Consider the following 25,842-nt stretch of genomic DNA (forward strand, 5'->3'; position numbering starts at 1 on the left):
CTAATCCTGTAAGGTCAGTTTTAACCAGACACAAAAAATCAAAGACATCACAAAAAAGGACAACTATAGACCAATACCCCTTATAAATATAGAGGCAAAAGTCTTTAACAAAATACTAGAAAACTGAATCCAACAACATTTAAAAAGGGTCATGCACCATGACCAAGTGGGATTTATCCCAGGAATGTAAGGTCTATTTAAGATAAAAAAAATAGGGCTTCCCTGGTGGCACAGTGGTTGCGAGTCCCCCTGTCGATGCAGGGGTCATGGGTTCGTGCCCCGGTCCGGGAAGATCCCACATGCCGCGGAGCGGCTGGGCCCGTGAGCCATGGCCGCTGAGCCTGCGCGTCCGGAGCCTGTGCTCCGCAACGGGAGAGGCCACAACAGTGAGAGGCCCGCGTACCACAAAAAAAAAAAAAAATCAATGCAATACACCATACCAATAGAATAAAGGACAAAACCCACAAGATCATCTCAATAGGCAGAGAAAAGCATTTGACTAAATTCAACACTCATTATAAAAATGTGCAATACGCTAGAAAGAGAGGAGAATGTCCTCAACGTGATAAAGTCCATCTGAAAAAAGTCCTCAGCCAACATCCATCATACTTAACGGTGAAAGACTAGATGGTTTCTCCCTAACTACAGGAAGAAGATAAGGATGTCTGCTCTTGCAACTTCAGTTCAACATTGTGCTGGATGTTCTAGCCAGGGCAATAAAGCAGAAAAAGAAATAAAAGCATACCGAGAGACCTTCAAGATGGCGGAGGAGTAAGACGCGGAGATCACCTTGCTCCCCACAAATACATCAGAAATACATCTACATGTGGAACAACTCCTACAGAACACCTACTGAACGCTGGCAGAAGACTCAGACCTACCAAAAGGCAAGAAACTCCCCACGTACCTGGGTAGGGCAAAGGAAAAAAAAAAACAGAGACAAAAGAATAGGAATGTGACCTGCACCTCTGGGAGGGAGCTGTGAAGGACAAAAAGTTTCGGTACACTAGGAAGCCCCTTCACTGGCGGAGACGGGGTGGGGGGGTGGGGGGGTAGGTAGTGGGGGAAGCTTCGGAGCCACAGAGGAGAGCTCAGCAACAGGGGTGCAGAGGGCAAAGCGGAGAGATTCCCGCACAGCGGATCGGTGCCAACCAGCACTCATCAGCCTCAGAGGCTTGTCTGCTCACCTGCTGGGGTGGGCGGGGGCTGGGAGGGGAGGCTCAGGCTTCAGAGGTCAGATCCCAGGGAGAGGACGGGGGTTGGCTGCGTGAACACAGCCTGAAGGGGGCTAGTGCAACACAGCTAGCCGAGAGGTAGTCCGGGAAAAAGTGTGGACCTGCCTAAGAGGCAAGAGACCATTGTTTCGGGGTGCACGAGGAGAGAGGATTCAGAGCACCGCCTAAACAAGCTCCAGAGACAGGCACGAGCCACGGCTATCAGTGTGGACACCACAGACGGGCATGAAACGCTAAGGCTGCTGCTGCAGCCAAGAAGAAGGCTGTGTGCAAGCACAGATCACAGTCTACACCTCCCCTACCAGGAGCCTGTGCAGCCCGCCACTTCCAGGGTCCCGTGATCCGGGGACACCTTCCCTGGGAGAATACGGCGTGCCTCAGGCTGTTGCAATGTCACGCCAGCTTCTGCCGCTGCAGGCTCACCCTGCATCCATACCCCTCCCTCCCCCCCCCCCCCCCCCCCCAGTGAGCCAGCTGCTCACTCCTTTAACCCAGTAATCAGCTGCTCCTTTAACCCCGTCCTGTCTGTGGGCGGGGGTGGGGTGGGGGTGGGGGTGGGGAACAGACGCCCTCAGGCAACCTACAGGCAGAGGCAGGGACAAATCCAAAGCTGAACCCCAGGAGCTGTGCAAACCAAGAAGAAGGGAAATTTCTCCCAGCAGCCTCAGGAGCAGTGGATTGAATCTCCACAATCAACTTGATGTACCCTGCATCTCTGGAATACCTGAATTGACAATGAGTCATCCCAAAATTGAGGCAGTGGACTTTGGGAGCAACTGTGGACCACAGTGGACTTGGGGTTTGCATTCTGCATCTAATTGGTTTCTGGTTTCGTGTTTATCTTACTTTAGTATTTAGAGTTTATTATCATTGGTAGATTTCTTTATTGCTTTGGTTGCTCTCTTCCTTTATATATATATATATATTTTCTCTTTTTGTGAATGTGTATGTGTATGCTTCATTGTGTGATTTTGTCTGTATAGCTTTGCTTTTACCCTTTGTCCTAGGGTTCTGTCCGTCTTTTTTTTTTTTTAGTATACTTTTTAGCACTTATCATTGGTGGATTTGTTTTTTGGTTTGGTTGCTCTCTTCTTTCTTTTTTTATTACTTATTTTTTTATTTTTAATATTTTTTAATTTTAATTATTTTATTTCTTTCTTTCTTTTTTCCTTCCTTTTCTTCTGAGCCATGTGGCTGACAGGGTCTTGGTGTTCCGCCCAGGTGTCAGGCCTGTGCCTCTAAGGTGGGAGAGCCGAGTTCAGGACATTGGTCCACCAGAGACCTCCCAGGTCTACATAATATTAAAAGGTGAACGCTCTCCCAGAGATATCCATCTTAACGCTAAGACCCAACTCCACTCAATAACCAGCAGGCTACAGCGCTGGACACCCTATGCCAAACAACTGCAAGAAGACACACAACCACACCCATTAGCAGACAGGCTGCCTAAAATCATAATAAAGTCACAGACACCCCAAAACATACCACAGGATGTGGTCCTGCCCACTAGAAAGACAAGATCCAGCCTCATCCACCGGAACACAGGCACTAGTCCCCTCCACCAGGAAGCGTACACAACCCACTGAACCAACCTTAGCCACTGGGGACAGACGCCAAAAGAACAGGAACTGCAAAGATGCAGCTTGCAAAAAGGAGACCGCAAACACAGTAAGTCAAGCAAAATGAGAAGACAGAGAAACACACAGCAGATGAAGGAGCAAGGTAAAAACCCACCAGACAAAACAAATGAAGAGGAAACAGGCAGTCTACCTGAAAGAGAATTCAGAGTAATGATCGTAAAGATGATCCAAAATCTTGGAAATAGAATGGAGAAAATACAAGAAACACTTAACAAGGACCTAGAAGAACTAAAGAGAAAAGAAACAATGATGAACAACACAATAAATGAAATTAAAAATTCTCTAGAAGGGATCAATAGCAGAATAACTGAGGCAGAAGAACGAATAAGTAACCTGTAAGATAAAATAGTGGAAATAACTACCGCAGAGCAGAATAAAGAAAACAGAATGAAAAGAATTGAGGACAGTCTTAGACATCTCTGGGACAACAATTAAATGCACCAACGTTCAAATTATAGGGGTCCCAGAAGGAGAAGAGTAAAAGGGACTGAGAAAATATTTGAGAGATTATAGTTGAAAACTTCCCTAATATGGGAAAAGAAAGAGTTAATCAAGTCCAGGAAGCACAGAGAGTCCCATACAGGATAAATCCAAGGAGAAACACGCCTAGACACATACTAATCAAACTACCAAAAATTAAATCAAAGAAAAAATATTAAAAGCCGCAAGAGAAAAACAACAAATAACATACAAGGGAATCCCCATAAGGTTAACAGCTGATCTTTCAGCAGAAACTCTGCAAGCCAGAAAGGAGTGGCAGGACATATTGAAACTGATGAAAGGGAAAAACTCCAACCCAGATTACTCTACCCAGCAAGGATCTAATTCGGATTCGATGGAGAAATTAAAACCTTTACAGACAAGCAAATGCTGAGAGAATTCAGCACCACAAAACCAGCTCTACAACAAATGCTAAAGCAACTTCTCTAGGCAGGAAACACAAGGAAACGAAAAGACCTACAATAACAAACCCAAAACAATTAAGAAAATGGTAATAGGAACATACATATCGATAATTACCTTAAATGTAAATGCATTAAATGCTCCAACCAAAAGACACAGACTGGCTGAATGGATACAAAACAAGACCCATATATATGCTGTCTATAAGAGACCAACTTCAGACCTAGGGACAAATACAGACTGAAAGTGAGGGGATAGAAAAAGATATTCCATGCAAATGGAAATCAAAAGAAAGCTGGAGTAGCAATTCTCATATCAGAAAAAATAGACTTTGAAACAAACACTATTACAAGAGACAAAGAAGGACACTACATAATGATCAAGGGATCAATCCAAGAAGAAGATGTAACAATTGTAAATATTTATGCAGCCAACATAGGAGCACCTCAATACATAGGCAAATGCTAACAGCCATAAAAGGGGAAACTGACAGTAACACAATCATAGTAGGGGACTTTAACACCCCAGTTTCACCAATGGACAGATCATCCAAAATGAAAATAAATAAGGAAACACAAGCTTTAAATGATACATTAAACAAGATGGACTTAATTGATATTTATAGAACATTCCATCCAAAAACAACAGAATGCACTTTCTACTCAAGTGCTCGTGGAACATTCTCCAGTATAGTTCATATCTTGGGTCACAAATCAAGCCTTGGTAAATTTAAGAAAGTTGATCATATCAAGTATCTTTTCTGACTGCAACACTATGAGACCAGATATCAATGACAGGAAAAAATCTGTAAAAAATACAAACATATGGAGGCTAAACAATATGTTACTAAATAACCACGAGATCGCTGAAGAAATCAAAGAGGAAATTAAAAAATACCTAGAAACAAATGACAATGAAAACACAATGACCCAAAACCTATAGGATGCAGCAGAAGCAGTTCTAAGAGGGAAGTTTATAGCAATACAATCCTACCTCAAGAAACAAGAAGCATCTCAAGTAAACGACCTAACCTTACACCTAAAGCAATTAGAGAAAGAGGAACAAAAAAACCCCAAAGTTAGCAGAAGGAAATGAATCATAAAGGTCAGATCAGAAATAAATGAAAAAGAAATGGAGAAAACAATAACAAAGATCAATAAAACTAAAAGCTGGTTCTTTGAGAAGATAAACAAAATTGATAAACCATTAGCCAAACTCATCAAGAAAAGAGGGAGAAGACTCAAATCAACAGAATTAGAAATGAAAAAGAAGTAACAACTGACACTGCAGAAATAAAAGGATCATGAGATTACTACAAGCAGCTCTATGCCAATAAAATGGACAACCTCGAAGAAATGGACAAATTCTTAAAAAAGCACAACCTTCCAAGACTGAACCAGGAAGAAGTAGAAAATATAAACAGACCAATCACAAGCACTGAAATTGAGACTGTGATTAAAAATCTTCCAAAAAACAAAAGCCCAGGACCAGATGGCTTCACAGGAGAATTCTGTCAAACATTTAGAGAAGAGCTAACACCTATCCTCCTCAAACTCTTCCAAAATATAACAGAGGGAGGAATACTCCAAAACTCACTCTACGAGGCTACCATCACCCTGATATCAAAACCAGGCAAAGAGGTCACAGAGAAAGAAAACTATAGGACAAAGTCACTGATGAACATAGATGCAAAAATCCTCAACAAATACTAGCAAACAGAATCCAGCAGCACATTAAAAGGATCATAAACCCTGATTAAGTGGGGTTTATCCCAGGAATGCAGGGATTCTTCAATATAGACAAATCAATCAAGGTGATAAACCATATTAACAAACTGAAGGAGAAAAACCATATGATCATCTCAATAGATGCAGAAAAAGCTTTTGACAAAATTCAACACCCATTTATGATAAAAACCCTCCAGAAAGTAGGCATAGAGGGAACTTACCTCAACATTATAAAGACCATATATGACAGACCCACAGCCAACATCACTCTCAATGGTAAAAAATGAAACCATTTCCTCTAAGATCAGGAACAAGACAAGGTTGTCCACCTTCACCACTATTATTCAACATAGTTTTGGAAGTTTTAGCCACAGCAATCAGAGAAGAAAAAGAAATAAAAGGAATTCAAATCAGAAAAGAAGAAGTAAAGCTGTCACTGTTTGCAAATGACATGATACTGTCCATAGACAATCCTAAAGATGCTACCAGAAAACTACTAGAGCTAATCAATGAATTTGGTAAAGTACCAGGATACAAAATTAATGCACAGAAATCTCTTGCATTCCTATGCACTAATGATGAAAAATCTTAAAGAGAAATTAAGGAAACACACCCATTTAGCATTGTAGCAAAAAGAATAAAATACCTAGGAATAAACCTACCTAGGGAGACAAAAGACCTGTATGCAGAAAACTATAAGACACTGATGAAAGAAATTAAAGATGATTCAAACAGATGGAGAGAGATTCCATGGTCTTGGATTGGAAGAATCACCATTGTGAAAATGACTATACTACCCAAAGCAATCTACACATTCAATGCAATCCCTGTCAAACTACCACTGGCATTTTTCACAGAAGCAGAACAAAGAATTTCACAATTTGTATGGAAACACAAAAGCCCCCGAATAGTCAAAGCAATCTTGAGAAAGAAAAATGGAGCTGGAAGAGTCAGGCTCCCTGACCTCAGACTATACTACAAAGCTACAGTAATCAAGACAGTATGGTACTGGCACAAAAACAGAAATATAGATCAATGGAACAGGATAGAAATCCCAGAGATGAACCCACACACATATGGTCACCTTATTTTTGATAAAGGAGGCAAGAATATATAATGGAGAAAAGCCACCCTCTTCAATAAGTGTTGCTGGGAAAACTGGACAGCTACATGTAAAAGAATGAAATTAGAGCACTCCCTAACACCATACACAAAAATGAACTCAAAATGGATTAGAAACCTAAAGGTAAGGCCAGACACTATAAAATTCTTAGAGGAAAATATAGGCAGAACACTCTATGACATAAATAATAGCAAGATCCTTTTTGACCCACCTCCTAGAGAAATGGAAATAAAAACAAAAATAAACAAATGGCACCTAATGAAACTTCAAAGCTTTTGCACAGAAAAGAAACCATAAACAAGATGAAAAGACAACCCTCAGAATGGGAGAAAATATTTGCAAAGAAGCAACTGATAAAGGATTAATCTCCAAAATATACAAGCAGCTCATGCAGCTCAATATCAAAAAAACAACCCAATCCAAAAATGGGCAGAGAAATAGACATTTCTTCAAGGAAGATGTACAGACTGCCAACAAACACATGAAAGGATGCTCAACATCACTAATCATTAGAGAAATGCAAATCAAAGCTACAATGAGATACCACCTCATACCAGTCAGAATGGCCATCATCAAAAAATCTAGAAACAATACTGGAGAGCGTGTGGAGAAAAGGGAACCCTCTTGCACTGTTGGTGGGGAATGTAGATTGATACAGCCACCATGAAGAACAGTATGGAGGTTCCTTTAAAAACTAAAAGTAGAACTATCATATAACCCAGCAATCCCACTACAGGGCATATACCCTGAGAAAACCATAATTCAAGAGTCATGTACCACAATGTTCGTTGCAGCTCTGTTTGCAACAGCCAGGACATGGAAGCAACCTGAGTGTCCGTTGCTCTAGAATAGAAAGATGCAAAAGGCTGGGAGTAAAAAGTGTCAAATCACATTTAAGATAAAGGACTTGTATGCGAGTATATAAAGACCTCTCAAAGCGCCATAATCAGAAAGCAAACAATTCAGTCTAAAAGAAGTCAAAAGATTTGAACAGATACGTCACCAAATGATGACATGAAAAGAAGCTCAAAATCATTAGTCACTGGGTAAATACAAATTAAAATCACAGTGTGGTAATACTTCACATCTATTAGCATGGTAAAATTTTAAAGACTGGCCATACCAGGTGCTGGCATTGATGTTGGGAAATGGGATCTTTCATACACTGCTGGTGGAAATGTAAAATGGTACAATCACTTTGGAAACCATCTGGCAGGTTCTTAAATGTCAAACATCTTCCACATGACTCAGCCTTTTCACTGTAAGTGGAAAGGAATTTACCTAAGAGAAATTAAAGCTTGTATCCCTATAAAGACTAGAACATGAATGTTCATAATAGTTTAATTTGTCAGAGCCCAAACTTGGAGGCAGTCCAAATGCCCATCAATAGGCAAACTGATAAACGAATTGTGGTACATCCATACAATGGAATACTACTACCCTGTACACACAAAAACATGGATGAGCACCAAAATAAGTTTGCTGGGTGAAATCCAAATAAGAAAGGGTACATAATTATTATAAGAGACTGCATATCTTACTACATTATGACTGGAAAAGGAAGAAAGGCAAGAAAGAGAAGGTTGTTTTGCAGAGAAGTTCTCCTTTCTGCAATAATCTATGAGGTCACCTTCTCCCACAGTGGAAATGGAATCATCTTCAACACCATCGGTGGTAACATACAGAACCAATATTTAACAATAACCAAGAATAAAAATTTGATATTTAGTGACTAATCTCTAAGATGTAAAAGTCGGGCCCGACATTAGGTATAGCACTATAGATCCACAAATATAGTTGAACACTTTCACAAAGACATGGAAGAAAGACAATATTGAACCTCTAGCTTGTAGTTGTACTTCCACACATACTAAACCCCTCAATTTTAGTTTTGGAGAGTCATCTCTGGTGACAGACATCTGCTTCCACCCTAGCACCCTGTTCCATTCTAAATTTCCTTCTTCCTGATAAAAGGGAACATAAATTAATCAGTAGAAAGAAAAGATGAAGGTAGTCAAAAGGTATAAACTTCCAGTTATAAATGAATACCAGGGATGTAATCGCAACATGATAAATACAATGAACACTGATGAATGTTACATACGAAAGTTGTTACCAGAGCAAATCCTCAGAGTTCTCATCACAAGGAAAAGCTTTTTTTATTTCTTTAATTTTGTATCTATACAAGATGATGGATACTCACTAAACTTATTATGGTACTCATCTCATGATGTATGTAAGTTGAACTATTACTGTATGTTGTACACTTTAATCTTATACAGGGCTGTATGTCAATTATATCTTAATGAAACTGGAAGAAAAAGAAATCTTCAACTCCAGAGTTTCTGTTAGGATCTTCTTTTATGATTTCTATCTCTTTGTTCAATAACTCTTTTTGTTCATGAATTGTTTCCCGATTTCTTTAAATTATTTTTCTGTTTTCTTGTACCTCCTTGAATTTCCTCAAAACAGCTATTTTGAATTCTTTATCAGCTAAATCACAAACTTTCATGCCTTTGAATTCAGCTATTAGAGGATTCTTGTCATCTTCTGGTGGTAGCGTATTCCCTTGATTCTTCATGTACCTTGGAGTTTGTGTTGCTGTTTTCTCATTTGAATCAGCAGACACCTCCTCAAATCTCTCCTTGTCTTCTAGAGAGAGATACTGTTTTCTTGGTTCTGCTTATAGCTGGTATTTCCTCCAACCTTGTATGGATACCTGCTCCACACTTCTTAACTCCTTGTGGCAAAATTCTGAAACTTGTCTGTCTTCTCTGGTTGTTACAACTCACCAAACTGGAAACCCCCCTTGTGTTTTTTCAGATGGTGGCGCTGCAGCTCAAGTATCACGGTCTCCCTTGTCCACAGACCCTGACCTGTTTGAGAAGACTGTTTACTGGGGCTCTCTTGCTGCTGCACACAGTGTTGGGGAAGGGGTGGGTTTAGCACTTGGGGCATTGGGGTTCCCCACGGGCCAGGTGGGGAACCTCAGATGAGGGTCTCCCAGCAGTGTGAGCGGGCTTCCTGCTGCGTCTAAGAGGCAGTCAGCAGGAACCACGTTCCTTTAATGCCCTTTGATAGTCTTATCTATCTCTTTCCTGATCTCTTCTTCCTCCCAGCTATGGAGGTCCTGCCTTCATACTCAGGGTGCTGCAGGAGAGAAACAGGGTTCTCCAGCAGCATCCCCCACAGCTGTGGTAGCTGGGAACTCACTCACTGCTCTCTCTTTTTCCTGAGGGGAGAAGTCATCACTGACTACTTCATCCCCATGCTGTGCCACCTCCAGGAAGGGGCACCGCTAGCAAAGTTTCTCTTGCCCTCTTCAATGTGTCCAGTTCTTTTTTTTTTCTCTCTCTCTAATGGAAAGCTGGACTCTCTCCTTGGGAAGGCTGGACTTCTACAAAGTCTCTCTCATCTATGGATGTCTTTCCAAGTCAGCCCTCTTTTGCTTTTCCCCTGCTGGGGCTGAGAGGGGCTGTGGCCAGTTAGCAAACTCCTGCTAGCTCCACAGCCCCTACCAAGCTCAGTCTGCCTAACGTCTGATGCATGGGTGGGTGGGTGAGACTCCTCCTGGGTCCCTTGGTGTATGGTGCTGAATCCCATAACTCCCACAGAGGTACTTTTGTTCATGGATGGGTTCAGAATTCGCTGTTTAAAAGCGGGGACCAAAGGAGGGCTGTCTTATGCTGCCATGATGCTGGTGTCACTCCAACGCTCATGTTTTCTATAGCAGGAATGAATGACCAATCCCTTGGAAGATAAGACTCACTTATTACACACTTCCCATAACTCAGCGAGATAGTAGAGCCAAGTGGAAATAACATGGATACGAAAGACAAACTGGCCTGGATCTAAACCCCAGTTCTGTGATCTACTGACTAAACAACCATGGGCAACTTGGTTTTATCCTTGTTGTGTGGAGAAGCTTATGGCTTTAAAAAAAGAGATATTTGCTTACCTCAAAAGTTTGTTTTATAGATTAAGATGAAGTAACACCAGTTAGGCTTCCAGCAGAAGTCAAGACATGACAGAAGTTCAATTAAATCTTAGCTTTATTGTCATTCTTACTCTCTCATAAGATTTAGAATTCCAGTTCAGCTTTTTAATTTAATCGTTAATTTCCCATGGTGACTCCCCATCCTAGAAGTATTCTTCCTCTATGTTCTAATACAATCTTCTATTTGCCAAGTGAAACTTTCTCTCTATATATTTGAATATGAACTCCTAAAAGGCAGGATTCACAGCATATTCATAGCTTCCTTCCATAGACTGCCTTCCCTGGTCTCTTCCATTGTCCCATAACCACTTCCTCCAACCAGGAATAGCAAAGGTATTGGTACATCTTGTCAAGGGCCCCTGAGGAGCTGGGATAGGTTCAGGATTAGGCGTCAATATTTATGCATGCAAAAATATGTCCCATACACCAGTCTAGGCACTGGCTACGTGATCTATGAACATGCATAGTACATTTGAAGTAATTATAGTTAATATAACCATTTAAGAGATAAGAAAAATGAACTGAGATAAAATTTAAAGGGTTATCCAAGATCATAGAGCTAGTATCTAATGTAGCTTCTACAATTTGCTTCTGGGTATATTACGTTCCACGTTCACATTCTAAACGATCCCTGCCCCGCAATGTTGTTCAACACAACCCTATGCAGGGGGTCCCAGATGAAAGTTGTTTGGGAGATGTAAGTTGAGCCCACTTAACTGTTTGTGGAGTGAGCAGAGGTTTTCCAGTGATGGGAAATACTCATGAAACACAGATGGTGACTACCAATGGCCTCTCACACCCTTGTACATATAAATTTACTTCAACACTCTAAACCAGGCTGAAATTATGAATATGGTACCCTGTTTTATTAGAATTTTTTGTAAGTAGAGCCATACCTCATAGAATGGGAATTATTTGGGAATTTTTTTTCTGAGACAGTTTTTAGAAAGAGACCTTTGATTAGCTTTTGTCAGGAGATTCTAGAATGAATGTTATTGTCCCAGATGTCTTGCTGGACCATACATCAAATAGCATCAAATAACTCTGATTGCTGTTGCTGTCCCAGTCACAAACCTAGTAATTGTGATTACCAACAATCTTAACTATCTAAAAGCAGGGAATATGGAAGCAGGAAGTTCAGCTGGGATTTTTTTGTTCCAAACTGCTCATTTTCAGATGGAAAAATTGAGGTCCTCGAAGGGAAAAGACGGTCCCAAGTTCACATAGCATAACAAATAAATCAGAGTCAGGGCTAACTTGTAAAATGTGACTTATGGTCCAGGTTCCTTTCAACTTTATCCTACCATTTATTGACGAGATGGCTGATAATTCTTTTTACAATCTCTTTTCTGTCTGTGGGGCTGTTTATAGATTATCCCATTTGATAAAGCATTGTTTAAAAGGAGGACTCCAGAAACTGTTCTTGGCCTTAGCATCACTGAATTGATGCTTTGATTCCCAGTTATCCTTGATCAGTCCCCCACCCTCATGTACACACACACAGAGAAGAACTCAAGTGAAATGATTCTGATTTATTGAACAAATACCAGTGATTGAGGATACATCAAGGAGGTCATAAGTATACTAATAATACACGATAATACGTTGAGTCATGGGGTAAAGTGATTATGAAGCAGGATCTTATGGCTGGATGAATATGTGTGCATGAGGCAGTCTTCATGGAGAAGATAACCTTTAGGTTGACATTTTTAAAAAGATAATTTGGGGCGCTAACTATGTGAAGAGCATGCTGTTTGTGTCCTCAGTGTGTGCCTGAAGTGAGCATGGGATAGAAAGCAGGCAGGGGCAGAACAATCATCAGAATGATCTTGAGGCAAAAAATGTGTGATGTATATAGAAATACAGTCAAAGATGTGGTTAAAACGTTAATCGAGTCGGGGAAAGAATGGTGTAAAATATGACACAGTATGAAGATAGACTGGATTCACTTCTAGAGGTCCTGGTGGGCCAGGTTTAGGGGTTTGGATTCGAGTACATATGCCATGAAAGGGATGTGATTGTAGATGATCAAGTATGGTGATACAGCTGTGCAGTGAAAGGGTATATTTTTATGCTGCTGTCAAGTTTGGAGAAACAAAATTTTAATTTCAGAAAAATGAAAGTAGAAAACCTAGGGTCCTGAGGTCAGAAAAACATGACAATTCACTTAAGTCATTGGTTGTGTGGTTAGGTGATCACTTTCATAATCTGGGGAAATTAACATCTACTTATCACTTTTTAATTTTGGCATCCCAAATAAATTAAATGTACTTAATTATTTTAGTAATTAATCTGTGAATACTACCCCCAGCTGATTTTTTTCAGTCCCTCCACAGGACTCTTTTACATAGGCTAAAGGTGTGAACTACTCTTTCCTTCTCTTAAAAATAAAAATATCAACAACAACAAAATCATTTGGCTCAACTTAACTTTTCTTCGTTATCTTCTATTCACAGCCTCCTCTCTTTGTGTCTTACATCACATATACCGCCATTCTCTCTCTCTAAATACCTCTGCAAATATTTTATTCATTCACTCATCACCATAACCCTGTTTTGAATTTCTCTGCACCTTTTGCATTCATTCCCTACTGCTATTTCTTTGCCCAGTTTCTACATCTTAACTGGATTTGATTTATCACTGTAGACTTTTCTCTTACCCAAGTCAGCAGATACCGTCTCTGATGATTATTCATTCTCTGTTGTCTAACCTCTCTCTACTTTGGGCTACCTGCTATCTACCGTTTCACAGTGCATTTTTCTGCCTAATTCCCTTATATTCTACCTTAGATATTTTCTCTCCTTTTCCCCTCTGATTACAGGCATGTACAGGTTAACTTGGCTTTACTTCTATCTCAAAATAATTCTCTTAGAATGTTAATCTGCTTCATTTAATAATGATCTCTCTTATAACAACACTAAATCTCTATTACCAAATTCCATCTTTACCAGCACTCTACACTGGATACCACCAGGCACTCTTTAGTTGCATTTGTCTTTGGTCTGCTAAAAATGACAGTCTAAAACTGCACTTAATCTGAGTCTGTCTGTACTCCTCACTTATTAATTCATATTTCTCACTTCCTATCATTTCTTTCAACATTACCCGTTGTTCTCTGATCGACTTAAACACATAATGTGTTAATCAACCAGTTGCTTCTCTAACTTTATCCTTTAATTCAACTTGTTAGCAAGAAGACCAAATACTCTTTCTCTCCATGTTTTAGACACAATCATTTCTCTCCATTTCCACTGACTTCATTTTAGCTCATGTCTTCATTCATTTATTCTTCTTTCAAGTTCTTCATTAAGTGATCTCTCCATTACGGTTTCCATCTCCAGATACTGAGTAACTTAATAAAACTCCCTGCTGCTTATTCATCAATCTGCAAACACTGCTGAACAATATTGTGTCCGTGAATGTGTTGGTGATTCATGCAACATACAGATTTTTATGAGACTTTTTGCCTTTGAAAAAATATATTATCATTGAGGGGACATAAAATATTTGCATACAGAAGGTTTAATATAGAGTATAAGGGGTGTGTGTATTCGATTCGAAAAACTTATCTTCTAGAGAGAGGAGCAATCAACTAGAAAAACTTAAAGAATCAGGTGAGATTTAAGATAAGCATTACAGAAAGAAGAAATTCAAGCAAGCACAAAAGGGAAGGCAGAACATTTGAAGCTAGGGTGTTGACATGAGGGGGTCAAGCACAAAGCATATTAAAGAGAAAGTGAAGTGGGTTTAGAAAGTGGAGACTTTAGGACAGGTTATGGGTACCAGCGGAGAAGGGTGGGGGAGAAGTATAGATTGGGAGTTTGGGATTGACCTGTACACACTGCTATATTTAAAATAGATAACTAACAAGGACCTATTGTAAATAATAATAATAATAATAACATATGGAGGACACAATTATTTCAAAGGTAATGACATACTTTTTTTCATATAGAATGGGTTAAATTTTTGTTGTCGTTTAACATAGCTGATTTCATTGAGCAAATGTGGCTTTGTTTTCACTGACTACTCTTGACATATTTGGCTCATAGGATTAAATTTTTGTTTAAAAAAAGAGTGGAGCCTTTCAGATCAAATGGACTTAAATTTTATATCATTAGCGAGTACTAAGATTTGTAGATTGCTTTATGTATATAAGAATTAATTAATTTATTAATAATTTCTTTCTCTTTTAGAGCACTTTTAATTTATACTCTGTGTGTGTGTGTGTGTGTGTGTGTGTGTGTGTGTGTTTCCATACACACTTTTAGCACTGGCAGGTAAATTATTCCTAATATGTTAATTTTACTGATGAGAAAACCCAGATTAAGTAAAAGGTTAAATGATTTGCCACAACTCACTCAACTAATAAGCAATAGGCCTGGGATTCCAATGCGGACTCCCTGCGCTTTATAAGATCAGTGATCCTTCTAACATACCACGTTGTTTTGTCCATATAAGACCAAACACAAGCAGGAGGCAGCCATGCTAACCTGACGCGGCTGCACCAAAATGTTTCATACATTCCTGGAGAATCTCTATTCAAACCACCATCTGACTGTCCTCCTAACTCTATTCTTAATATATGTCAATTTAGTCTTCTTATCACCTCCAAATTCCCTTCAGAATCATTTCTTTCTCCTTTTCTACCCTACCTCTGTCTTGACCTGGTGATATAGCCTCCCTGAATATTCACCCCTACACTCCATAAATTCACACTGAGCACCCACTACGGATAAAATACTGGGATACACAGAGTGAAAGAGACAGACGTGAAACACTTTACTTAGTTGGTTCTCAGTTTATGTTTGCTGAGTGGACTTTGCCCTCAAGGTGCTTATAATCCCGTAGGGGTGGGGGGCATCTATCACATACATCTGCAGCTCTTGTAAACTCTAAAAGGGGCTAAGAGACAAATATTACCAAACTGTTAAGTTTAACTCAACGCTCAACCAGCCTTCCTCTTGTTTTCTCTATTTGCACAGTTCTAGGCACAGAGTAAATGCTTATTTTTCTTGTTTTCTGTTGACGGCCCAGAAGGGATGGGTGTGAAACAGCCACAGAAAACAAGAAAAATAGGAGTCTTTCGTATTTACAAATGGAGGGGGATTTAAGTGAATGGAAACAACAAAAATAGAATTTTGTCATCTGGAGAATAAGTCATAATGTAAAGTTGGCAGGTCACAGAAAGAATTGAAAGTTTGCCAGGAGTCCCTTAAACAAAGATCTTGGCTTCCTAGATCCTTTGCTATGATCAGAATGTTCTGGACTCATGATTCTTACGAATCAGTGGGAGAAGTTGCCTCCCCTCCATCTTCCAACTCACTGTAAATTGGTGCATAGATGTTTACTTCTTCATAAAGACGATCTTCTGGAATCTGATGAGGGAAAAAATCATTCAGTATCAATCACCAAGAATTTCCTGCCACGAGAAGACTTTCTTAAGAGGCATATCTCATCTCCTTTTGCCTTTCTGAATGTCACCATCTGCCATTACACTGTCATTAACACCTCCGTCTGTAACGAACCAAGCCAGATTGCCTGGCCACGTGGGCTCAGAAGAAACCGTCAGTCATTGAGAAGTTGCTGAGATGATTCTGTGTCTGAACTTTGGTATATCTCTTGTCTTATACCTCTGTCACTGGAGGAAAGTGATCAGAAAAGGCAGCCAGACTTGAATGCTTCAGGCAAGTGGACAGATGGAGAGAGCATGTTTTATCTGGAAGATCTGAGTAAATGTATGTGCATCAGGTATTGGTAATTCTTTTTCATACATCAAAGGTGTAAAATGTGTAAGACAAGTGGAAATGCAGTTGGTAGTCACGGATTAGGGAGGAGACAAGCTTGAGGTTTCAGAGCAAGTGGGAAGGTGAAAGCCAAGAAAAAAGAGAGCAGGAACAAATAGAACAGAACTATCCTGGGAAAGCAAGTGAGCCCAGATACCTGAGTGTCTCCACCACTTGCCACCTGTGTATTCGTCTCTCATGCTCATCAACTTCAAAGCATCTACATTTTCTAAAATGATGAAGATCCGATTTTCCTAAACTTCTCAGTCACAGGAATATACCGTGAGATTTGTGAGTGGAAAGCTTGATTCAAAACTTGAGATTTGGACATCAAAGTGCTGAAACTTGGAGAAATGGAATGCTGAAACTGGAAGAAATGTTGCAGGAAACCCAGGCCATACTTTTAAGCAACAAAGCTCGAATTCTTTATCTTATTGTTTAGGATTTAATCTCAGGCCTCCGCCTACCTTATTTCCTTCAATTACTTCTCCAATCCCATAGACGGTGAGTGACACAGCACTGCAAAACCCCAGAATGGTGAGAAACAGGATCATTGCCACAATTTCCTGTTGAATAACAACCAACAACAACCAGACAGACAAGTAGAGTGACAAGGTAGGTGTCCCAGAAGTACATTCCCTTACAGCAACCCTTGTTTTCATGACCGCCCACCCTCAAGACCAGTTCCTATAAGATGACACGTGGGAAAACCAGGAGATGGTTACTCAAAGCAGATGACTCCACCCTTGCAGAATTCAGCTGGGGGGGCAGGGGAAGGAGGCCGGCACATCTCTGGGTATGCGCCTCCAGAACACTGCATTATGTGATTGAGGTTGCAAGAAAGGATTGTGTTCATGGAAAGGAAGAGAAGGCGTCTTACTGAGAGACTTAGTAAACTTAGTCTCTTACTTAGTAAGAGACTACTAAGTCTACTAAGTCTACTTAGTAGACTTAGTCTCTTACTGAGAGACTAAGACCCAGAATCTTAGTCTTCCCACAAGAAATACATACAGCGGAAACAGAAGCCACAAAGCAGATGTCGTTCTCATAAATATCCCGGCAACGGTAGATACAAGCTGAGCTCTTCTTTAGGTTAATGATCAGGATGATGATTCCTATTCCTCCAGCGATGCTGCTGACAGTGTTCGCTCCCAGACTTCCTCGTATCTGATGACAAAGAACAACATTTAGACTTGGTCCTGCACCTGCCACAGTATTCGATAAACCTATCTGCATTTCAGGGCTGGATATATCCAATCAACTCTGCATTTACTTAAAATATAGGTGAAAAAGGGAAATCTTGAAAATGTACTTGTGTAATAAGGACCTATAACTTTCTTGCTAGGACTGCATCCAGGAAAAGCCACGTGGATACTCATAGCCTCTCCTCAAATAGACTCCTTCGTTGGAAACGAGTCATTTATTTGATCATAGGACTAGATTACGAGGACAGAGAAGGTGTGAGGTTAATTTTTCAACAAGTGTCAGAGTAGTTACATTTATTGTTTTTAAATGATACAATTGGTATTTTAATGCTTTTATTTTTAGTGATTACATTAAATACAAAGTAGATTGGAAAAATATCACATATCCACATTTGCTCGTAAGAGATGACGACGTACCTTTTGCAAGACTCTCAACATTAGATTTTTCTTACCTTCTCAAGGATGGACAAAGACAGAATGCAACTCACCAGATATGGTGCATGTTTCCTTTCAGACATAACTGACACAAATCCAGAAATAGCAAACTGTTCAAAAGGGAGGAGGAAAAAAAAAGAGCACAGTGAGTCTCTGTTCTTCTCTGTGTCCCTTTCACCCCCGTCCTCCAAATAGAAGGTAAAGTTGTGGGTATTCTATAAAGCTCTCCTTTACTTTTAAATTTTATTATTTTATTTTTTATTTCCTATAGAGAGCTTCTCAAAATTAAATGTACATATGAATTATATGAGAGTCTTGTTAAAATGCAAATTCTTACTCAGTAAGTCCTAGACGAGGCCTGAGATTCTTTATTTCTAGCAGGTTCCCAGGTGATGCCAACCCTGACAGTCCGTGGGTTACTATTAAATATTGTAAGTTCCAGCAGCCCTGGCGCGTGATTATAACACTACTCTAATTTTTTGTAATCATTTGCTTTCATGAGCAACTTGTGTGTTATAGTTGTCAACTCCTTTGGGCCAGAAACATGTGTCTGTCTCCAGAGTCTGCCATGTATCGTACAGACATATAGTCATTATGAAAATGCATATGGTGAAAGATCTAGTGAAGATGTCAACCAATAGCACAAATTAAAAACAAAATTCCAAAGATTCAGATTGTATGATGAGTTGAGAGACATCTAATAAGCTGTTTGAAATGAAAAGACAGTAAGGAAGTTTCAAATAAAATATGACAAAGGTTCAAAGAGAGTCTTGAACGAGTGACCAGAGACCTAAGTATTTAGCAGAGTGCCAAGCCAATGTGATTAGGGTTAAAATAATATATCCTTGTGAATGAAGTGTTGATCCAAAAAACAGCATGGATTAATTGAAAATAATTATGCAAGTGCAAGAAGCCAGACAGTAGACAGAACATGGTGTATAATTCCATTTATATAAAACTCTAGGAAATGCAAACTAATCTATAGTGACAAAAAACAAGTGATTGCCTAAGGATGGGAAGATAGGGGTCGAGGAAGGGAAGGGTTACCAAGGGAAACAAGGAAACTTTTGGCAGTTATGAGTATGTTCATTATATGGATGTGGTAAGGTTTTCACGTGTGTATACATGTGTCAAAATTTATCAAATTGTACACCTTAAAATGTGCCATTTATGGCATGTCAGTTATACTTCAATAAAGCTGTATATTTTTGTGAGCTCATTCAGCCATCTAGTTTCTAAATAGTACAATGACTAAAAAGGATGCACTGAGAAAGCACCTAAAAGAGTTTCTAAGGGGCTTCCCTGGTGGCGCAGCGGTTGAGAGTCTGCCTGCCAATGCAGGGGACAGGGGTTCATGCCCCAGTCCAGGAAGATCCCACATGCCGCGGAGCGGCTGGGCCCGTGAGCCATGGCCTCTGAGCCTGCGCGTCCGGAGCTTGTGCTCCACAACGGGAGAAGCCACAACAGTGAGAGGCCCACGTACCGCAAAAAAAAAAAAAGAGTTTCTAGGGCACAGTAGAAGTTCCTCAGATGTCAGTCTTGTTCTCCTCACCTCAGCAATCTCTTCCCCCTCCCTTCACTAAGATAACTTTATTGATGGATAGTGTTAGGGAAATTTTTCTGAAGTTGAGTTCTGAAAGTTTAGTTTCAATTTTTATTAGCTAAATGCCTCTTGGGTAATATGTTTAACTTTTATTAATCCCAGGTTTCTCATCTGATAAACGTGTGTTAGCATATTCAACCCAAAGTGCTTCGTAAACTGCAAATATGTATGTATATTTACATATCTACATATTAGAATATATTCATATAGTCTAAATACTAGAATAAACAATTGGTCAGATCTGATCTAAATAAAAGAAAAGCCATGTACAGTGTTATTTCAGAGACAATTGTAGACATATACTCACAAATACTGTTCCCCAGAATGGGTAGCCTGCTTTAAATGATGAAAAAAATTCTTCTTTAAATTCTGAATTATTGAACACGGAGCAGACGATTATTCCAAAATAAAAGCATATCAAACTAATCAGAATTTGTGTTACCTGTAGAAAAATGCATAAGTTTTGTGAAATAAGAAGACGTTTTCCTAAGATTACATCAATTTCCTTATAATCAAGGCAAAATGTAAGAAATTGCTTTGGTGTCTTAGGCAGTCCTGAGAAAGTATCCAAATGCAATATTTTCCACTATCATCTGGCCACTCGAAGGATTTATGTAGGCATGCCTTAAGGCAGGAATAGCCAGTACATTTCTCCTGTGTCTTTATTTACATTCTCATGGTAGACATCAATAATGGCTCTTTCCATCTAAGAGAAGATAAAGATTCTAAATCCTTCACAGGATGATATTAATCACCTGGCAACTGACCAGAGTTGACAGATCCTATTTGCTATTCTTATCCGGGTCTTCATGAGGAAATGCTTCTTTTTACCCAACAGGGTGCGGTAAGTGTCAAGTTTTCGTCTACCAGGTATTTCACTCCTCTTGAGTCTGAGTGGGGAAACTATGTGGATGCCAACAAATACACTTCCTTAGAGCCAGTCTTTACTCTGGTTGTGATTAGAGGAGGCTCACTCACCCCCAGGAATTCCAGCTCCTTCTTCAAAAGAGTCAGCCACGTTTGGCGAGGTGGGGATAGGGCAGCTTTCTCCAGTAAGTTCTTATCATGGAGAGATACTACTGAAAGTTCAATTTCAGGCGCACTATGAAGTTTAAACAGAAATGCAGCCATGAGAAAATTCTCTAACTCCCTGTGCAAAGCTCTCAACTGACAGGGGCATTGTGCTTGTTTATGTTTCAAAACAATCCTGCAATGAAAATCTTCACTGTAAAGTACAAGAAATTCTGAGGCTCAGAGGGTCCAAGTTAGTGGCCAAGATTACTGTCTCATCAATGATTAGATGGAACAAAAGGGAAAAAAAACAAAAACAAAAAAGCCCCAGGCCAAGTCTTATTCTTTTTTTTTTTTTTTTTTTTTGCGGTGCGCGGGCCTCTCACTGTTGTGGCCTCTCCCGTTGCGGAGCACAGGCTCCGGACGCGCAGGCTCAGCGGCCATGGCTCACGGGTGCAGCTGCTCCGCGGCATGTGGGATCTTCCCGGACCGGGGCACGAACCCACGTCCCCTGCATCGGCAGGCAGACCCTCAACCACTGCGCCACCAGGGAAGCCCCCAAGTCTTATTCTTAATCTAGAATTATTACCAGGTTCTTTCTCATTAATCTGCATTGATGCGTACAACTAAAAACAATCCAACAGACATGTTTACCTATGCATCTCTCAGTCTTTTTAACATAGAAATGTATCTGAAAATATTTTGTCAATGACACACTCAATTTCATGTGCATAAAGGAATGGTTTTGAAGGATTTGTTGATCTCTATTCCTGTTTTCATCCTCAGAGGAAGCTAACTGGAAATACTGTGTCTTCAGAGTCTACTCAATATTTTGCAATGATATTCAATCCAATATTGATTCCCAAAGCTCTGTCTTTAGTTTCTCCTAAAACCTTTAAGAAGAAAGTCTTAACATGTGTTAATTTTTGGTGTTCGAAGGAAAACTAGACTATGCACATCTCCACCAGATTTCACTCTGGGAACAGTTCCCCTCTAAACAGTGGGGCAGGATCCCACAGCTTGAGATTCACAAAGACTAACCAGAAAGAAGCCCGAGGTCATTTCGAAAACCTTCTGTCCCTTAACACACATCAGACACATAGGCAAGAGATCTCTACTGGTAGTATGGGTTGGCCAAAAAGTTCATTCGATTTTTTCCCATAACGTCGTACAGAAAATTGGCCAAACCAACACAAACTCCCCTACCCCATACCCAGAATATGCACCTCTTTTGTTAGAAAACTTAAGTTGTTCCCAATTTAAAAGCTAAGTAAAAACCTTCTTCCCCATCAACCAGAGAGAACTAGTGAAAAAGTATAGCAAATAACTTCTTTATACCCTGTATTTTAGTTAAACCTGATGGGTCCATGCCTATGTTCATGATTTGGCATCTCCCCAGCACTGTGACTATCTCTGGTTCACTAAATGACTGGAAATAGAAGAAAATAATAACCTGTACCTACCTGGTGGGCTCTTGTGGGTTTGGGAGAGCAAGATCTGTTCTTCTCCCAATTTCTGTGTCCATTTTTTCATTAACTGAGCTATACGGTTGTGAAGAGCAGTGTTACAATGAGCCTTGGTGGGGTCCCTCTCACAGAGTCTCCGGATGGTCAGTTAAGATGGGTTGACTCATGACACTGATAACTATCTTCATGCTTAAGACATTGGTCAGAAAGATAATTTTCCTGGCTAAGATCAATAGGGCTTTTCTTGTTATAAGGAAGAGCAGAATTGAGTGGGCTACTGAATAGGGATGAGAGTGAAATGGGGAAATTTGAGACTCCTGGAAGAGAATTCTGCCTGAAACCAGCAGGATTTACAGAACCTAAAAATGAGTCGGTTTAGTGGGGACTGAGAAGGTGAGAGAGAACCGCAGGACATAAAGAGATTGGCTTCTCTCCTGGTGCTTTCTCTGCTTGTGACCTGGTTCAGCCATTGCTATGCCAGAAGTTCTCCAATTGTCCTTGGAAGACTTGGCTTCACACGTAATCTAAGGCTGAAGCACAGTTTGCAAGTATGAGTGTGTCTTAGTCTCTGAATCTCTGGATTTGTCCTTGACTTCAATATTTATTGTCTTTCTCTTTCTTCCTGTCTTTTGGACAGTGCTTATATATGGCTGTTTGTAGCAGATGGTCTCAGAAACTGGACAGGCAGAGTTCTAAGGCCTGGGAACCATTCCTGATAGTGTGAAAGCTAAGAAGTTTTCACACTGAAGACTTCGTTGTCTACTAAAAGGTTAGGTTGACTCTCTGCTGCCTTGGTTTTTGTGATGGCAAGGATGGGCCTATGGAAACACTGAGGAGCATGAACTTCATAACAAATTCTATGAGTAGATCTAAGCAGCCTTGGCCTGAGCAGTATGCCTAAATTAGGGTCGGAGCTAAACTGACGTGCTTATTTTAATAGCAAATCTAGCTAGACCATAGCAAAATGAAGATACAGGTGAGATTCACAGAGTTGGGACTCTTTTATTTCAGTTTGATTATAGACATAATCTTGAATGGCTCTTCATTAAACTATAAAGATACTACAAAGTTTACCTCTGTGCATCTGTACTGTCTCTCTGGTTTGTGATACAAATTTCTTCTCTTTTTCCAAGAAACGTAAGATGTTTGTGTGAACAGGGGACACTAAAACATACATTAGCACACCTTTCATAACAAAAATGTATTAACCCACATGCCGTCCTCCCACTGTGTCTTCCAGAATCGGTGGACCTGACCAGTATGTTGTTGGAGTTAATGAAACTCATTCACTTACACATTCCTCCAAAAGGGACTTAATGCTGCATGTCAGGCACTGCTCTTATCTCTGAGCCTGCAGAGGTGAACACCATGGTCCCCGCCTTTGTCTGGCTCACCATCTGGCAGAGTAGAACAAAGGTAAATAATGTATTACCAGCATGTCAGAGGCTGCTGGAACACACAGGAGGATGTACAGTTCAACCTCTTAGAGGGTATGTAGAAGTCAAGTAAGAGATTCCCAGAGAAAGTTCACATTTCAGCCAAGACTTCAGATGGTAACCTCAGGAGTTTTCATTCATTTGCCTCTCCCTCAGTGGAATTAACACCACATCTGCTAAAACAGGGCCTGAAAAAATGCCTGTTTGTGGTGTTTTCTGGGAGTAGTCTATAATAGTTCATTATGTTTGCAGAGAATAATTAGAAATTAAACTTGAGTTGTAGACAGGGGACATTGAGGATGGTCTTTGGTGTTTGGACACAATGCTCTTTTGTGAGAATTTTCAACAGAAACTTGCAGCATGCAAATCTGTAACTGAGATGTATCTCGTGATCTTCAACTTGTTTCATATCTCAGTTTTCACCAGCATCTTCTTCTTAACCCCTTCTGAGATGCTTATCATCTCTGTGCCCTCACTTTTGGTCCTTAGAGACATACTCTTTCATCTTTCACAATAGTAAACATTGAAGCCTACGACAAAATGTCTTTTTTTTTTTTTTGGTGGGGGCAATATTATCAAGATGAGTTTTAACCATGCCTCTGACTGAAAGGAAGAGATAACGGCACTAATGCTTCCCTCCCACAGCTTATGTTTCCTATTGTTGACAGCACATCTGTCCATGCTTTTCACCCAGTCATCATCTGGCTTCCTCTTTCACAAGCAAAGTTTCTTCTCTCAGATATACACTGGGTTTACTTCCCCAAACTCAAAAGAAATTTGCTTTGAGATCCCATCTGAACAATTGTTTTCTCAAACTGAATGCTCAATTCACTTAAACGTGCACGAATTTACATGTTGCAAATTGAAAGTTGCTATGTCTTCGAGGTATTTTCTGATACTCCCAAAGGAATTCCAGTCTCTCTCTCTCTCTCTCTCTCTCTCTCTCTCTCTCATTTCTACATCCCAGAGCCAAGTATGCCTTCAATAAATATGGTTCACAGGTGAGAGAGGCTGAGACTGATACAAGCTCCCAATGTTCCATGGGAAACGTGGTTATTAAAATGAAGGAAATGAGAAAATATTGTTTATGAAACAAGATGAGTGTTTCTAAAAGGCTTAGAGCTGAGTTCAGACTTGAAGAGAAAACCTCTGTCTCTTCATTTATATGACTTCGGAAATATTCATGTAGACTATCCAAGGGCTTAAAATCTTTTTGATCTCTTTCTAAAATTGGAGTTGAACTGCTGTCTCAGCCTCTAGGCCACTTAACTGCCAAGGTCCAGCCCATGTTAATTCTTTATTAGCTCACACTCCTTCTATTCTCCAAAATGACACTTTTCAACAAGGAAAATTATAGGTGTGAACTGTGTTTGTCCACTTGTGACGAAGAACATCTGCTCAGAGAGGAAAATGATGAGACCTCTAGCATCACAGACAAGGTGTGGACATCAACTGTTCTGTTCTTTATTACGAATCATTAGCATGTTAGCTTTCTTAAACCCATTCTTCCTTTCTACCTATCCTTCTCACATAATTATATCTGAATGTTTGCTCAAATTCATTTTTACTATTTTCAGTATTATTTCACAACTTTTAGTGACTTCCTATTCTTTATTGGCTTATTTTCTAAACATAATTTCATCTTCTAATACCTTACACATGTTGCATAAAGTGCCTATCCATCCTCATTTTGCTAACCCTGGAGAGTGATGTATCACATGTTTCTTTTCCTGGAGTCCCCTGTGTCACCTCATGCTTCAATCTGGACTGGTTGCCAGTAAACATGCCACTCAGGAATGATCCTAGGACTTCCCATTGCCCTGTTTTATACTGGATTTCCTATTTCCTGACCCCACCTTTGAAGCCAAATCCAGCCTCTGTACCCCGACACGGAATTAAATCTCGGAGACAGAGTTTTGGGTGAAGTAGCAAAGAACAGCTTTATTGCTTTGCCAGGCAGAGGAGGCAACAGCAGGCTAAGGCTCTCAAAACTGTGTGTTCCAACCTGGAGGGGGGTAGTGAGGAGTTCCATCGTAATGGTTCAAAGAGGGTGTGATCAGCCTGTGGACATTCTTCTGATTGGATGGTGGGGAGGTAAGTGGGAGTCAACATCATCAACCTTCTGGTTCCAACCCATCTGGGGTCTCCGAGCTAGTGGGCAGCACACTGTTAACTTCTACCACCTAGTGCGGGTTTCAGTATCTGCAAAACAGCTCAAAGATATTGTCGTGTGTGTGTGTGTGTGTGTGTGTGTGTGTGTGTGTGTGTGTGTGTG

At 40.2% G+C, this 25,842-nt stretch overlaps 1 protein-coding gene across 2 annotated transcripts; it reads right to left on the reverse strand.

Moving 5' to 3' along the window:
• Window positions 1–12,137: 12,137 nt before the first annotated feature.
• On the reverse strand, window positions 12,138–22,354 carry MS4A2 (membrane spanning 4-domains A2). Of its 2 annotated transcripts, XM_027114594.1 has the most exons (7): window positions 22,129–22,290; window positions 20,633–20,756; window positions 19,962–20,096; window positions 18,105–18,161; window positions 17,423–17,578; window positions 16,879–16,977; window positions 12,138–16,003 (listed from the first exon to the last, which is right to left on the reverse strand). In XM_027114594.1, the coding sequence occupies exons 1-7, from the start codon at window positions 22,188–22,190 to the stop codon at window positions 15,905–15,907; spliced, it is 732 nt and encodes a 243-aa protein (XP_026970395.1). In that variant the 5' UTR covers window positions 22,191–22,290; the 3' UTR covers window positions 12,138–15,904. The 2 variants fall into 2 exon arrangements, with proteins under 2 accessions (XP_026970395.1, XP_026970396.1); XM_027114595.1 differs by lacking the exons at window positions 12,138–16,003; window positions 16,879–16,977 and adding an exon at window positions 17,009–17,297 and having other exon boundaries at window positions 17,383–17,578; window positions 22,129–22,354.
• Between the last annotated feature and the right edge of the window lie 3,488 nt (window positions 22,355–25,842).

This window comes from Aethalodelphis obliquidens, unplaced genomic scaffold (genome assembly GCF_003676395.1).
Source record: "Aethalodelphis obliquidens isolate GAN/ISIS:26980383/991018 unplaced genomic scaffold, ASM367639v1 scaffold14, whole genome shotgun sequence".
Taxonomy (NCBI): domain Eukaryota; kingdom Metazoa; phylum Chordata; class Mammalia; order Artiodactyla; family Delphinidae; genus Aethalodelphis; species Aethalodelphis obliquidens.